The sequence below is a fragment of the Marmota monax genome, unplaced genomic scaffold (genome assembly GCF_021218885.2).
Source record: "Marmota monax isolate L192 unplaced genomic scaffold, Marmota_monax_Labrador192_F-V1.1 WCK01_AAM20220418_F8-fsc00019, whole genome shotgun sequence".
Taxonomy (NCBI): Eukaryota; Metazoa; Chordata; class Mammalia; order Rodentia; family Sciuridae; genus Marmota; species Marmota monax.
Genome location: NW_026695242.1, coordinates 16,938,344 through 16,955,107, shown reverse-complemented (window position 1 = coordinate 16,955,107; position 16,764 = coordinate 16,938,344). Strand labels below are relative to the sequence as shown.

At 40.1% G+C, this 16,764-nt stretch overlaps 1 protein-coding gene across 17 annotated transcripts in view; it reads right to left on the bottom strand.

Annotated features, from left to right (window-relative positions):
- Rhobtb1 (Rho related BTB domain containing 1) overlaps positions 1-16,764 on the bottom strand; it is a 131,307-nt gene that overhangs the window by 32,117 nt on the left and 82,426 nt on the right. For all 17 annotated transcript variants that reach the window (XM_058578037.1, XM_046419696.2, XM_046419691.2 and 14 more), the window contains 2 exons: positions 8,276-8,477; positions 7,814-7,917 (listed from right to left, as the gene is read on the bottom strand). In XM_058578037.1, the coding sequence (XP_058434020.1) occupies positions 7,814-7,917; positions 8,276-8,467 (296 nt within the window). In that variant the 5' untranslated portion in view covers positions 8,468-8,477. The remainder of the gene's footprint in view (positions 1-7,813; positions 7,918-8,275; positions 8,478-16,764) is intronic.

The following is a 16,764-nucleotide window of genomic DNA, read 5'->3' as shown; positions in this document are numbered from 1 at the left end:
TACTTTTGTGACCCCCTCTCTTTTGGGTCAATCAATTCTTTTCTGGCTGAGCCACAAAGGACCATCTTTCCCAGCCATGTGACACATGTCTGGGCAGCAGCCAGAATCCTTCATTTTGGAACACAAGTGAGCCTAGCCACTGAGATGTGTTGCTATCTCATTTGGCATTCTTGCTTTCCAGGACAGTTTCATCCTGGGGACAGGGCTGGGTCAGGCACAGGGATCCCAGGTCTTTTGATGTTTTCCTCTGGCTACAATACAAGTATTCCACTTCAGAGCAGAAAGAACAGTGTGGGATAGTAGGCAGAGAGTGGCACAGGGCATGGAATATACAGATTTTCTGTGGGATGATTTGGTTGATTGGAATCTCATGCTTGAGTGATTCAGCACGGAACCCATATATTTCCACCACAAATTTGATATTTTGAATTATTTGTATGCATTTAGTCTAAGCATTTTTGTTTGTTCTGGGTAAGTATATAATGATAATAATTTACCTGCAGTTATTATACTTAATGCTCCTCTTTGGGCAAGTGAAATACTATATACACATAATTATTTAAAAATTATTCTTAAAAAAGATCTTAGAATGATCTCCAGAGAAGAAACAACCTATAATTGGAAGTGCATTAATATTAATACAAGTAATTTTGTTTAAGAATAGTCATTCAAATAAGGCATTACACACAAATTACAAATCCAAAAAACTTGGGGGGAGGATGTTTTGAGGACATGGCTTGAGTCTGTTTCCTTTTTCCACTGGCCTCACATCTCATCTTCCATATGCTAATTCTTTATGGTGAAGCCAAGTACCAGGGCTTTCCATCTTCATCATCTCAGGTTGGTACATTCCTTGTGATTCTTACTGCACATCTGTACATATAAACTTCAATATAGTAAAAATAATTTGGAGTATTTGATAAGAATATTTTCTTAGAAGATCTTGGCACGTATGAGAGATCAATCAATAGACACGTTCACTCACTCAATCAACACTTATTAAACTTCTACGTACAAGACCTGGGCACTGGGGACATAGAGTAGAAAGACAAAAATCTCTCTCCTAGCATACTAGGAACAAGAGAATAAAGGGAAGGGGAGAGAAAATGAAGGAGTCAATTTTGACACAGTGTAGGATTTGCCAAGATATTCTATGGCAGCATGTAGGAGACATACTTCACCTGCATTCTAAAGGTGAGAGGGAGAGTAAGGAGAGTTCAGAGAGAATGTCTGGGAGACTGTGACACTTGCTCTAATTCTGTGAATATCAGTAGTGATTAGTTGGCTTAAAAAAATGGTTGGGATGGGGTATAATTTCTAGGTGGATATAGGCTTCAGAGGACTTGGGCCTATAAATGTTTTGTTGTGTCTACAGCAAGACATGAGGCTGGAAAGGGAGAATGGAACCTGATCCAGAGAGACAAGCAAAAGTGGAGTCCCACAGCACGGTGTTCCGACTGCTCCAAGTGAGAGATCATACCTGATCATTCAACCCTGCATTCAATTCCCAGCCGGGATGGCCAGGTAGGAAATGCACACTCTATTTGCACATATTGGGGGTTACCATCACATTCCCTAGCTCTAGACTGACTCGGCTATGAAACCTAATATTGCTACTATCTGATGGAGAAACAAAACTTCCACAGAATTGGGTGTTCTTTGTTTGGCTACCACAGGGTATTAGGTAAAAAGAATCTTCTGAGGAAAAGATACAAACACAATCACTGGCAAAGAAACAACCTATGTGGTCAGAGAGTGGGCTCACTGAGCTCAGGGCTTTATTCCTGGGAGACGGGAAATAGTGTAATTTTGTGTAATAAGATGATAATGTCCTATCATTTTCTTTGACAATTATAATATTCCATTTCCTATACTCAACCATTAAGGATCTGTTTCCATTATTTTCCCCGTAAGTTCAAAGAAATGATTTATATTTTTAATGAGAATTAATGCAAGTTTCCATAAATAATTAAAACATGTAGCAGTCTACCATGCAAACATTTTCAAATATCATAGATTATATTGTTATAGAGATATTTCTCATCTTAAAACCTTTATTTAGATATAACTTTCAACTATGCATGTTTAGTGTTTTTTAATTTGATTAGTTTTGACATATGTATTCCTCTGAAACCATCATCTCAATCAAGATAACAAACATTTCCATCATCCCCCAAGCTTCCTCATGCCCCTTGGTAATCCATCCTTCCATTTCATCATCTTCTCTGGGCAACCAGTGATCTACATCTGTTACTAGATTAGATTGTATTTTTTAGATTTCTATAGAAATGGAATTACATAGTCTGTATTCTTTTTTGCTTGCTTCTCACTCTACAAGGAAGCCTCCCTTTTGGTTGAGGTTTGGTAAGGAGCATCATGATAATTCCATGACAGTGTTCACCAAAGTGTAGCTGGAGGACCACAGACTTCATAATCATCCAGGTGCTGGCTAAAATTGGCTGCTTTACCTCTTTGCAGAACTCTTACTTCAGAATAACTGCTATGCTTAGGTGCACTCTAGTGTGAAAACCAACAATTTTAGAATAACCTTATAGGGAACCACTATTCCTATCTCTTGATCTAAGTAACTGCTCTTATATCTTTTCACTTTTTTCTAGAACCTGAGCAACTTTAGTTCTTCTTGTTACAGTAGCACACAAGACTCAATGCCTTTAGGACATAAGCTCTAATAACTTTCCTAGACCCGTTTGTACTAACACACTGGAAAGTGTGGTCTGTATTACTTTTTCCATCAAGTATATGCTTTACTAGATTTCTTCTCTTTGCTACGTTGCTATCCAATTATAAAGCCCAGCCTCAGGACCACGACTGGGGGGGCAAAGGCAAAATACCTGCCTCAGGTGCAAATACAAGAAAAGCTCAGTAATTCAGATGAATACTATTTTTAAAACATAAAAATCATGACAAAAAAGCCACAATTCAAAACGTATCAACAGTATAGATAAAGTCAGGATAAGAAACATTACCATATGGAGCCCAAGGCAAAAGGGAAAACACAAATACTAATAATGATTCTGTTTTTTAAAATTATTATTATTTATATTTTTAAGCCTGTGGTGAGAGACTCATTGGCCTTGCCTAGTCCTGGCCCTGGTCCACTTCCACTTGATATATTTCCTGAAATAATCATTAGAATAATCTAGATTACTTCTGGCCCAGCATTTAGAATGTGTTATGGACAATAACAGCTAACTTAAAATACTCTAGATGCATTAAACACTTCAACTTTTTTAAAGGTTCTCAACTAAGCATTCAAAATGGGGTGTGTTCATACCCTATCTGATTACATGGGCCTTCAACATGAAACCAGACCCATCTTATCTAAACAGACACACAGAAACCACAGTGCTGAGTAATGTTATCATTTGAAACATGTACTGCACTTCTCATAGGAGCTTACAACAGTTGAGAAAAAATCAGTGTAAGATAAACTATATAATAAATGGGTTCCAACCAGACTTAAAATATGCTGGGAAACTATGGGGGTAAGGGCAAGTGAAGTGGTCCTGAATCTTTAAGTTAAATGTTTTGGGGGAAACATGCCAAATAAATGACCCAAGATTCCAACTGACTCTCGAAAAGTTTGCTTTAATGTATCATCTTTACTGAAAGTGAAAGGACTAATATTTACGACTTATGAATGCATGTAAAGAATGAGGTTATTTGCTGTGGCTTCAAAAATTTAAGAGACGTACTGGAATAACAGCTGGAGAGAGATGGTGAATGCAGGTCTTTCAGGGTCCACATAGGACAGAAGACTTAAGACTGTACCAGGAGGAAATTTAAAGTAAACTTGTCATCTGTCAATCTCATCAGCCACACAGCATGGTAGCAGAGGAGGATATAGGCTTTGGAGTCAGACCCAAGTGGAAAGTTCAGCTCCATTCTGCCCTTGTGGCCCTTTCTGTACCTGTTTCCTCAACTGTGAAATAAGCCCACTTTGCAGGGTCACAATGAGAACGAAGTGGGACAGGATATGTAGAGCGATTGCCTGGCACAGATCTGACTCATGGGGTTCCTTGATTAAATTTTAGTTATCACCTTCAGCACCATCAGCTTTATTAAGTGTCTGAAGGTTATCTGGCCCTGACACAGATCAGGGGAGGAAGTTTTCAAAGAGAGAAGACAGAAAACAAACAAACAAACAAACAAACCCATATTTATTTATATCTGGTGTGACTGAAAGAGAGTGTCTGAGCAGCCCAGATGTCCTGCTGGAGGCAGAACCCATCCTGTTTGTCTATTTTTTTGGTGCCAGGTACCAAAATGTGAACCTTTCATTCTTAGAAGAGTTTCAGGGAAAACACTTGAGAGATATTTTTTTTTAAGAATAGGCCCCTTCTTTGTCAACAAAGAGCAGTTGATCACAGTCATGGTTACTATGTTCAGTCTTGTTCTTGACATTTCAAATGATCCAGAAAAGAACTTCAAAAGTTCATCTGAAAGTGGATAGAAAGTGGGTGGTAGGAAGAAAGGTTATAAGAGAGTTGGGGCCATCCACTCCTGAGAAGAGAGGGCCTGCCAGATTTCGGATCTGTGAAGAGTCAGGGTGCTGATGCTACCCTGCTGACTTCCTTCTCCCTCCAACAGAAGGACTCTTTTCAGTGCTAATTCTCAGCTGGATGGACAGCTTCCCTTCCTCAAGGAAAAGGGTCAACTAAATGGGCTTCTGGGGTCTCTTCCAGTTCTAAGGCTCTGCACCAATATGGAAAAGCCAACAGAAACCCAGATTACCAATGTGGCGTAGTTTCCAGCTTCATCCTCTTGAAGGTGCAAGGTAGCTTGGCACAGTGAAAAGAGTGGGAGTCAGGAGTCAGCAAGAGCTGGGAGTAACTCTGCCTCTGAGACTCATCACTGGTTAGGTTACATCAGTGAAAGGTCTCAACCCTTTGCTTCTTTGTAACATGGAAATAATCTCTGCCTCCTAGATCTCCTGAAACGAATAACTAAACTAATGTTGGCAAAGCTCCTAATATGTTGGCTGGCACATTGTAGGCTTTCGATAAATTGGAGCTATTATTTTAATTGGATTAATAAATGAGTTGAATATTTGCCTTTAAATAAAGAAGATAGCAATGTTATTCTGGTTACAATTAGCCAGTTTTCAGACTTGGAAAACTATAAATTCAGGTTGATAGACTGCCTGCTACTGACATCCCTTGACCATTCAGAAAACCAGAACCTGTCTATGCCAAAGAATGTATGAAGGGCAACAAGCTAATTTCCTTTAAACTAAGAAGCAGAGGAAACTGAGGGCAAGGCCTGAGGCATCATGGGATGAATCTGGTTTCCCTCACTGTTACTACAAGAATCTAATTATTTTAAAAAGGTTCTAAATATTTTGGAATATATTCCACATACATGCCTCCAAGTTTATGTCTGCTGCTCATCCCATTGACTTATAATTCAAACCAAGTAGAGTAAAAACGTTAGTCCAAATACAGGTTTGCAAATCAAACATCAGCTCTCTCACAGCAATCAAAAGAACTGGTCAAAGCTCTATACTGAATAAAAGAAACTTATGCTACCAGATTTTTCCATAAAATGTAACCTCTGGGTGCTACATTAATGTGGTATTACCTATTTAGAATGTACAGAAAGATGATGGAGTCTGACAGTGGAGCTCTGGCTTTTGTTCTTTACTAGGACTGGGGTCTATGGCAGGACACCTAGAGGCAGTGGAGAGTCAGCAAGGACAGAGGAAATACAAGGTACAAACAAGCACACAAAATGAGGCCCCAAGTAGAACGTGGCCAGAAACACACATGGGGATGTTTCCTGAAGCCCGTCTGGGCCACTCAGAGAAGCAGACTTGGCTCCAGGAGTACTTCCTGTTTCTATCAAAGGGGGAATGGGTTACAGTTAATGGAACCAAACATTACAGACAAGGGAGCAGAACAATGTACTTTGAACTGATGGAGCCACAGGAAAGAGCAGCTTGTTTTCATTGGGAGTGAAGAAACATAGGCATGACATGCTGTAAAATGACTCCGGCTATGTCCAGGAGCTGGACGGGGCCCAGTGTAGAGCTGTGAGGGCCAGAGCGCCATTAAACCAATCCTAAGCTGGAGTCTCATGGGAAGTGGAGCAGCCCTTCCATCACAAAACAAGTTTTACACAAAACGACAAGGCCACACTGAAATTCATTGTTTCGAGTGCATAAATTTCAAGTGGCTATAAACCCTGATCTGTTGAAATGATTGCTAAGAATCTAAAACTAAATATCCCAGTAGGCTCATCTTCAGGCCAATCTTTGCATGACACCTTCATAGAAATGGAGTTACCAAAAATCCTTAGATGTCTACCTTACTTATCCTTACTTTGCTTAAAGACATCATTTTAAAATCATGCTTCCTTAGAACTGCAGATATGACAAACCAGACCACACAATATTTATAAGCAGCTTCATTTATTTTATTTTTTTTATATGCAAGAAAAAAAACCCCTGAACTGTCAACTAAGATAACCATCAAGAACATTATGAGAATAAGGAAAGAAAGAAAAAAAACAAACAGAACATTCAAAGAGAAGAAAAGGATCTATAATGCTGGATATTAAGGTTAAAAATCCTTATTATAAAGGGGACATTAAAACCATGTTTTACTTCCACGTGTCCCATTCTGAGTCCCCTTGATAAACTGTTCTAAATCACAAGTTTTTTCAGTATGTGAGCTACTTCTTGGGAGTAGGGCAATCCCTTTTACTCAGTATTTTAGGCCACTTTGAAAAGAACCAATAAAATATTTTTCAGAGAGCTACTGGATTGAAGAAATAGAGAAACTTTTCCAAAGGTTTATGTCATCACCAAGGTGCAATACACATGTTTGGAATTCTGTGAAGTAACATGGTGTTTGATGTTAACAAGAGACAACTAAGATGTGACACCTAAATTCTAAGCTTAAAATGTAATGTGTTGATTTACAATTAAGGAGGGCTGCGGATGTAGCTCAGTGATAGAGTACCTGTCTGGCATGTGCAAGGCCCTGGGTTCCATCTTCAGTACCAACCCCACCCAAAAACTTAATTTTTTCATAATTAAGGAGTAAAAAAAATCTCTCCTTATCTGCATTTTAATAGCTATGATCCATTCACAGAGAGATATTTCAAGTTATGGTAACAGACAGAAATTGTTAAATATTTTAAGGCATTTTGACTATGTTTTTACCCATGTCAGTGTCCTAGATTAATCTTTCCTTTACTGGTTTTTTCCTTCTCCATTTTTTTTTAAAGAAAAATAGACATTAGTGTTTCAGTTCATTTTGGAAACATGCCTTGTGAAGAACTTCAGAGATATTTTCCTTTCTTTTAAACAATGACCTTCAAATAAAAATAAAGAGACTTTTCAGATAACACAAAGCCCAAAGCAAATAACATCAGACTCTGCTAATATGGTCATGAAAAGACCACAGAGACCTTCTGAAGTAGAGTAGCCAAGTGCTAAAATAGCTTGAAACACTTTCACAGACGTCAAATGAAGTGTCACTCAGAAAAACAGCCATCAAAGTAGCCCAAGGCTGGAGGATAAGACAGAATCCTCATCTAGTAAACCTTCCAGGCCAACTAGCCCTGGTTGTTTTAACCTGGAATTTCCTGAGTGGCAAAGCAAATTCTGTTTTTCTTGATATCAGAAAAAAAAATTACCATTTTTTCCCCCTTCTTCAGCACAAGTAAAGAACCCAAGATATTTCAAAAGGCCATTATGATGTGGTTTTTGTTTACATGTGAACCAGCTACCGGGTCTCAAAAGGTAATTTTACTCAAGCTCAACCACACTGCACTAGTCTTGTTTTACCTGCCATATGCAAATCGCCTGTCCTTGTGATGATCACCAAAAGTATCCCAAAGCCTGAGAGAAACGCTCACTTCATCAACAACATCTCGGGAACGTTCCAAGACCTGCAGGAAAGAGAGACAGAGTCCATGTGCTCAGTGTTAATCACACACTCCCCCACAGGAGGGGGTCCAAGTTGACACTTCTCAGGGCCCCTAAACCCACTTGCATTTAGTTTCCTTATTTCATCTACTGGGACTTAAGCCAGCTCCTAACTCATGTCCTGGAATCACATGACTCACCCCCATTCAGGTTACCATGGCCATACTCCCAAGTGTGCCCTTTGCTTCTGTTCTCTCTTGTGGCACTAAAAAGGTAGTTTTGTTTTGAATGTGCAGTTTACCCACCCTCTTCCACTAGTTTTAATCTGACTGGCAAACAGCCATGATGGCCTAAGGATCTTAAAGACACCGTGCACCTTACCTCCTGGCAGACACGGTACTGGTCAATGGCCCACACGGTAGGCACGTGGGTGGCCAGCAGCTGATACTGCGTGAGCGTGGTATTACACGCTCTGGCACAGATCAGGCGTGTCTTCCCCACGGCATTGTCTCCCACCACCACACACTTGATGGTTTCCACGTTGGGTCTTTCGTAGTCCATGTCAGTGTCCATTTATGAAACTCTACAAGAAGAGAGTGAAACTACATTGAAGACTCCAAGGCTTTCCAGAGCAATCCCAGACACTAGAGTTCAGAACAGCTTTGCCTCTGTCCAGCCATTGTCCTTGCACGTACACAAGCACAGGCAAGATGTTTGGAAGTTCATACTAAGCCTGATTGAAACTCAAGTTTTCTTTTTATATCTCACACAAGAACAAAAACACCAGACTGCTATTTTGACCCCAAACAGTTTATTCTGGTTAACATGTTATTTTCTCCTTGGTTTTCTCTAAACATAACCTGCCTACTGCAGATCCGTCCAGGCACTGTCAGGACAGCTGGCACACATTTATAGCTCACTAGCTGCTCATGGTGACTGGCTGGTGATTGGTCACCTGCAGGCTAACCTTTGATACTGGAGCCTAAGGTACCTTGGAGATACTGGTGTCTGCTCTACCACAATCTTCCAGTTATCCAATATTTTTGAGAAGCAGGTTTCTTTAAGTTCATCATTATTATGGTAACGTAGAAGAAACTCAAAAGCGCAGATTGAAAAAACTGTCTAACTTTAGAGAAGAGTCTGAATTCTGAGGTACCAAGCAAATTAACTTATATTTATTTATATTAATCAAATAAATAATGATATTCTCAAGGTGGCCCACCTAAAAAGCAACAACAACAACAAAATTACCTTCCCCTCTGTATTTTCATCAAGAAATCTAGAGCACATGGTAAAAGATGAGTCACTTTGAGAATGAGAATGAGAGCAGTTACTTTGGAATCTTCCTGAAACTACCAAAGGAGGTCTAAAGAGGATTGCTGGGTGAGGGGTCAAGAGGAAGAGGAGCGGCTGGGGTTGTGGCTCAGTGGTAGAGTGCTTGCCCCTCATGCATGAGGCACTGGGTTCAATCCTCAGCACCACATAAATGTAAAATAACGATATTGTGTCCACCTAAAACTAAAAAATAAATATTAAAAAAAAAGAGGAAGAGGAAACACTGCTGCAATTCGGCTTCCCCAGGGTCAAGGCCTTCCACAAACCCAGAGCAGCCTCACTACCGGCAGAAGCTGGGTAGGAGACCAACCTCGGAAGATTTTAAGATTTTAATGAGCTGTAGTTGTCCTTTTGAGGAAGTCTATTATTAAACTGAGAAAACTGGTTAGGTGGTCATTTTTAAAGAGCTGGTGATTATTTTACCAGCCATGGTAAAGAAACTGTTCGGAGGAGAGCCTAATACATAATTGAGGCTTTAACTTGATTGATTTGAGAATGATTAATTTGGATGATATGGGTATAGGTGGAGTAATGTAAGGAAGATATTGAGAAGAATACTTTTTCACAGTTAGGGCTGTAAGAAGATGAAATAGTCTCAGGAAGTGAGGATATGGAATTGCCGACAGTAACACCATCACAGGAGGTGTTAAGCCTGAGGCTGGAGAACTTGGCAGGAGTGGGTTCAGGAACAGATGAGTGGTTAGGCTAGGATTTGCTCTGTGGTTCCTATGCCATGAAGAGGCTTTTATTTTTTTTTTTGTTAAACATCAGAAATTTATTAGTTGTTCAAAACATTACATTGATCTTGACATATCATATATCATACCATGAAGAGGCTTTTATAATAGACACCTGTGCCTTACCTAGCAATGTGTATTCTCAACATCTTGGGTGAGCAGAATCTTTAAAAAAATCTCCAATTCTGACAAATCAGCCAGATATAATGACTTCTAAAATTGGTCTTTTTAACATTTTTGCCTTAAAACAGTGTTTGTTTTTTTTCATTCCCTGTCTAATGGTATAAAGTGTCCAAAGCATGAATTTTGGCATTAGACCAGTGTTTGTCAGATATTCCCCCCGGGGATACATACAAAGTCTGGGGACATTTAAGGTTATTAAAATCAGAAGGTGAGGTTAAAAGCTACAGGTTTCTAGAGGGTACCAGCCAAAGATGCTGCTGCTTAACATACTTCATTGCACAGGACAGACTCTACAACCTACCCAAGCCCAAGTGTCACAGTGCTAAGGTTGAACAACCCTGACTCAGATGAACATGAGTTTGAATCCTTGCTATCCCACTTCTAGCCAATTGACGTTGGGCAAGTTGTTTGTACATCTGGCCTTCTGCCTCTCCATCTGCTAAATGAAGATTATAATAATATCCATCTCCTAAAGTATTGTGGGGGATGAAGAAAACTTATGCTTTAAGTTCCTGGTGTGGTATTTGGCAAGATAAAAATTCATAATCATGATGTTGAAGATAAACGCCTTTAGAAGACAACAAATTTGAGCCAGGTGGGAAGCCAGAATGAGATGTAAACTCATACACTTAATAATGACAAAGATCTATAAAAGGATAAATTTTAGAACAGCTCATTCAAGAACAAAATCAAAGAAAAAAAACACAATGTGCAGAATAGTTGACCTTAGGCAAGGAAGACACAAAAAGTTTTGGGTGGGGAGGGGGAGACAGGGAGGAGGTCACAGTAAACCAAAAGATGAAAGAGGTGGAAAATAGATTAAAATATTCTCATGGGGCATTTCTAGATTGCAGAACTGAAAATGATAACACTTTTTAATGCTCTTTGACAAGTTTCTGGTGATATTACCATGGGGTAAGCTAGGATCAGTAAAACGGTTTCATCTGGAGCCTCACAGCTTTGAAGCCAAAGGTATATTACTTTCAATGCTCTAAGTACCACCACAATTTAGTCTTTTGAACATGAATTCGACCTTTTTTTTTAGATAGATAAACATCAAAGATGGCCAATCCATAAAATTTGAAGGAATGTCTGGATTAAATAAAAATTGAGATAGGACACTGAAATATAGAATTGGTCTTCTTGCGGACTTGCACACGAGCTCTGACAGCAGCCCCCAAAGAGGAACCCCAAGTGATTCGAATCACCAAAGCAATGGTGTAGAAAAGTTGTGTAGCTTTTACAGCAGACTACTTTGAGAGGGACACAAGTCCTTCAAGTTTATATTAAGGCTATACTTACAAAGACCCTCATTACTTTACTTATGGTTAGACAGATTTCATGTACTCCTTTAAAGAATTTCTGTGTCAAAGGTGAGAATAACATCCAAGGGTCTTCTCATTCCTAGCAATCTGCTCATGACCAAAATGAGTCCAAAGGTGCTGAACCCTCTGCATGGGGGTGGCGTGGAGCGAGCAATGAAAGGCAGGGCAAGATTGAATGTTCTTAGATGTGGAATGCAGATACAGAATTTCTAAGAAGCATTGCTGAATTTCCAAATCCTGAAAATATTTTACTTGGGGTAGAAATCTAAAAAGCATTTAAAGGATGTGAAGTCACAGCCAAGGAGGCAAACTCATTCTACACTTTGTACTGTTGCAAATCTTCATTTATTTGTTTCATGTAAATAAATAAACTTTAAATTATGGTAGTAATTACAAAATATGCAATTTTATCCTTCTCCTCTTGTTTTGGGCTCTAATTTATTCATCTCTAGCACTCTTATGGTTGAGTGAGCTCTTAGGACCATCTGGATAATGACTATCTGCTTTCTGATTTTTATTTACCTAGAATGAGAGCAATAAATATTGTACATTTAACACAGTTAATAAATTTCACCACCATAAATCCTACTGATTTGTGTGGATACCCTTCTACCTTTAGACATGTACCTGAGGAGACAGGAAAGATAGAAAATAGAAAGTTCCAAAGAACCATCACTGGTAGCCTGTCACGATGGCAGCTTTGTCATCTGACACAAAACCAACCAGAACTTCATTTCATACTTAACCAGTGCTCAGGATGTGGGTGCTAAGAATTAACATTCAGCATGAAGAATCTATCTGCACACTGAAAGTCAAATGGTCAGATGATGTAAAAATTGGCACGTAAACAAGTCAAAGGAGGCTGGGGAGCTAAAGGCCTGGTAAGGTGGTTCTGGGAGGTCACCATCCACCAGGCTGACTAGACAGGTGTGGCCATGTCCATCATGGCAACAGGATCACATCATCAGTTTGATTACCCCATACCTTCCCTGCTCTTGTTACTGACACCACCTGGACTACGGGCTGCTCCTCCTCATTCACCACCAACTGCATTCTTACTGCCAACACAGGATGAGGCACCCCACACCCTAGCCTCACAATTTCTCTACTTCTTCAGTTCCCAGATATCAAACCTTTGGGCCATGTGTTGGTTACTGCTGTCATTCAGAGACATTTTCTCTGTGGAATATAAAATTACAGAATCCCACTCTCAGAACAAAAATTCCTATCTTCATCACTCGTGCCACATGAAATAAGGCTACTATAGCGACTCCCTCACAGACACAATCTATTTCCCTTTCTCTTGAATTTGCACTGACCTGTTGACTGCTTGGTCCAGAAGAATGTGGTGGAGGTGATGCTGTGTGAGTTCCAGAGTGCAGGCCCCAGAGGCCCTGCAGTCCCCACCTTTATGCTGTTGGAACACTGGCCTGAGGCTACCAGGCAAAAGGAAGCTGGCCTAGCCTCACAGAGGATGAGAACTCACACTGGAAACAACCACGGCAGCCCTGCTGATGGCTGTCACGCAGTGTCAGACGATGTAAGGTCATTCTGGATTTTGTATTCTTGCTGACCATCCAGTTGAATGTAGCTAGTGAATGAGCCCAGGGGTAACGAGCAAGGGAATGGCCCAGATTCCCACGAACCATACAATCCTGAGAAATAAATTACTGCTATTCTAAGATACCAAGTTTTGGGGGTGGTTAGTTACGTAGCAATAGTTAACAGAAACATGGCCATTAAACCTTAGGAAAATCTCCAGAACTTTGACTTCTCCATTAAAAAACAAAACAAAACAAACCAATATTGGATGACAGGCCCTTCTTGGGTGGATGATCTTTTCCACCCAGGGTTGATGGGTCATGAGAAACTCTTCTCTTTGCTGTCACTGTCAATGTTCTTGCACTGCCAGAGTGGTAGGCAGAAGCACAGACTCTGGTGCCCTTGTTCTAATTCCTGGCCCCTGGGTGTGTGTTCTTTTCCACAGCACGGGGGAATTAGGAAGGGTTGCAGAAGGAATTAAGATTACTCATCAGCTGATCTTAACATAAGGTGATTATCCTGGATTATTATTTGGGCCCAATGTAATCACAAGGGTCCTTTAAATGTGGACGAGGCAGACAGGAGATTAGTTTAAAAGATGCTTTACTGCTGACTCTGAAGAGGAAGGGAAGGGCCACAAACCAAGGAATGCAGGCAACCTGTAGAAGTTAGAGACGGCAAGGAGAATAAGACTCCAGAAGGAATGCAGCCTGCCAAGAATTTGATTTAAGCCCAGTGAGACCCATTTTAGACCTGTTGTCTCCAGAACTGTAAGTTAATCAATTTGTATTATTTTATGTCACTGTGTTTTTGAAAATTTATGGTAGCAATAGGAAATTAATATAGAATGCTTGAGCCACACAATGTGGCTTCTTTGAATTCTGATGTTTGTTATCTCAGTACCTTTGTGCATAGCTTTCCTCTTACTAACCCTCCTCCATCGCACGTTTGCTGGCAAATTCTATTAACTCCTTAAAACATCACTCAGACATCATCACTGCTAAAAAAGTTTTCCTAACTGCCCTTGCTCCCAATGGACTAAACATTTTATCTTTCAATTGACTGGTTATTCCTTTCAAATGCCATCTCATGCATTTAATGACATCAAGTTTCTGGAAAATGGGTCTGGGCTAAAGTGCTTGGAACTTTATAGAATCTCCCTCTTCTACAGAGCCTTTCTTGATTATCCTCTTGGGTCCAAGGTGACCTACTTTAACTGTGACTCTCTCCCCTAGGGCCAACTGTGGCCAAAACACTGATACATACAAACGTTTCCTTAGCTGCTCTGTCTCCTTCAAATCATTTTCCTTCCTGTGGGGGATTCTACCCCTGCTTCAATCTTTGAGGTGACAGCCTTTGTGGTGTATGATCCTTCTCTTATGAAACAGGCTTTCAGGAAGTGCTGGGTATATCTACTCCCTCATTCCCACTACAGCTGCATGATTTTTAGAGTACAGGCCCCATAATCCTATGCAGGGCACTGGGGCTCATGAAGCTCAAGTTGTGACTGGCTTGTTCCCAAAAGGCCGACTTTAGTGTAAGGCCACTAATTAAACTCAGGTGAGAATGCTCGTCTCCTCTAATACCAGAAATTCAGATATTAGGGAGGGTGGGTAAGGAAGGTCAATTATTTGTCTAAGACACCTCACTAGGGGTCTTATAATTGTTCTCTATCACACATGGCTGGAGTATGCCACTCTTTACAATCACTTCTGCTGTATCTCATATTATCTGCTATTTTGATCAAAGCATAGTGAGAACTCCACTTAAAGGAGAAATCTAAGGCCCATGAAGGTGCCTTTGTACTCTCAGCTCCACTGAGCTCTTTAGACAGTACGAATGATGCTGTTGCATAGCCACTCATGTGTTTTTGGTTGTTCCTTCGAAAAGCATATAATCTGAGCTTTTAGAAATAATTTAGCTTGGTCATTAAACACACACCTATGGGACAAATTGTAGAGTACGTGAAGAGTTAGTTCTGCAAGAAAAACTGAGAATTTTATATTATTGACAGAAACAAAAGGGAAAGGTTGAGTTGCATAATAACTCAGCCAACAGCCAAGTTTCAACTGTGCAGATTTCATTATCCTGAGCTCTTAATCACCAGTCACAGGCAGGCGGGAGCTGTTTTATACATAAAATAAACATCTCAGATGGAATGGAGAATGGGTCCAGAGCTGGGAAAGAGACAGCAAGGGCTTGGCCAGACTTCCCCAAATCAAAACTTCATGGAAACAGGTCTCCAGGATAGAATTGCCTTCCATCCCTTAAGTCAACAGAATCCATCATTTCAATTAACAATATTTTTTTTGCTTTAAAAAAAGAAAAGAGATTAAGTAACAGAAAGGATACTGCATAGAAGTCCAGTGATATAAATAATACAGAGCCACTTTTTGATAACACAGAAGCACTGTTTTTATACATCTATTCATGACCCACTCCAGAGCCCTGTGATAATGGAACCCATACAAGGTCATGCACTCCAATTTTTTTTAGGACTCAAGGTCAGTGGGGGAGGTGAGCCAGGAATAGAAATAACTTGCTTCTCCATCTACCACCCTTAATAAACACTGCCCTAATTGAAAAAAATAAAGAACAAGACCCCAAACTGAAGAGATACATAAAAATTCCAGGGTGGATTTTGAAGTCATCTTAAGTCAGTGTGTGCTACATTCTAGACACACTGCTCTACTTACATCTACAGATATGCCATGTGATCTGTATAACAACTTTGCTTTTGCCATGACTCCTGCTCATGCACCTTTCTCACGTCATCACCCACTTGCTGAAATTGTGTTCCACTTTTGAGACTCAGGCAGACTTAATCAAAGAACATATATGCTGAGAACCTATTGAGTGCCAGGACTTGATTATCATGTACAGGACACACAAGTGAGGTGTGGGTCTTGCCCTTGTGGACCTCAGAGTCAGTGGGAGGGTAACAACTAAACATGTGGGCAAAGACGTAATCACCAATTTGATAAGTTCCTTGAAGAAAAACAGAACGGTGTGATGACAGAAAAGCATGGGAGTCCTGCAGACACAGGAGGTGTCCATCAGGTGGCCCCATGTTCGTGCTCTCCAAAGAATGAGAAGGGCCCAGTCATGAGGAGGGAAGAACAACAGGCTAAGAGCATCTAGAAGGGGAGTTGGTGAGAGGCAAAATCAGAAAGGCAGGTATGGGCACATGACCTCTTACGCCCTAGCCAAGAGTTTGGATTTTATTCTGATGCAGTGAGAAGATGCTGAAGTATTTAAGCAGAGGACTGACAGGTTCTGAATTTGTGTTATAAAAACATCGCCTGTATCACTGAGACTGGTGTGTAAAGAACAGGTTGTGGAAGAGAATGAGCAAGGGCAGAAGGACCAGTTAGGAAGCTGCTAAGTTTTCCAGACAAGATAGGATTGTGGCTTTGACCATGGAGGAAGCAGCAGAGATAGATTGAAGTAGACAGATTCAAATTGCATTTTGAAAGAAGATGCACTTAAAACATTCTCCATTTATATTGTCTTCTAGGACAATAAATCAAAATTCTGATTTATAAGACAAATCATTATGTTTATATGTATTCTGCTTCTACCTGACCACAATTACACATTTTTGACAACAGAAGCATATTTGTATTTAAATCCTTAAATATTTTCACAGTGACTTGTCCATACACAGCTTTCAATAAATGCTTATTGAATGGATTACAAAAGATGGCCATTTCACCTTCCTAAAGAAACTTTGTATCAGGGGCTGGCA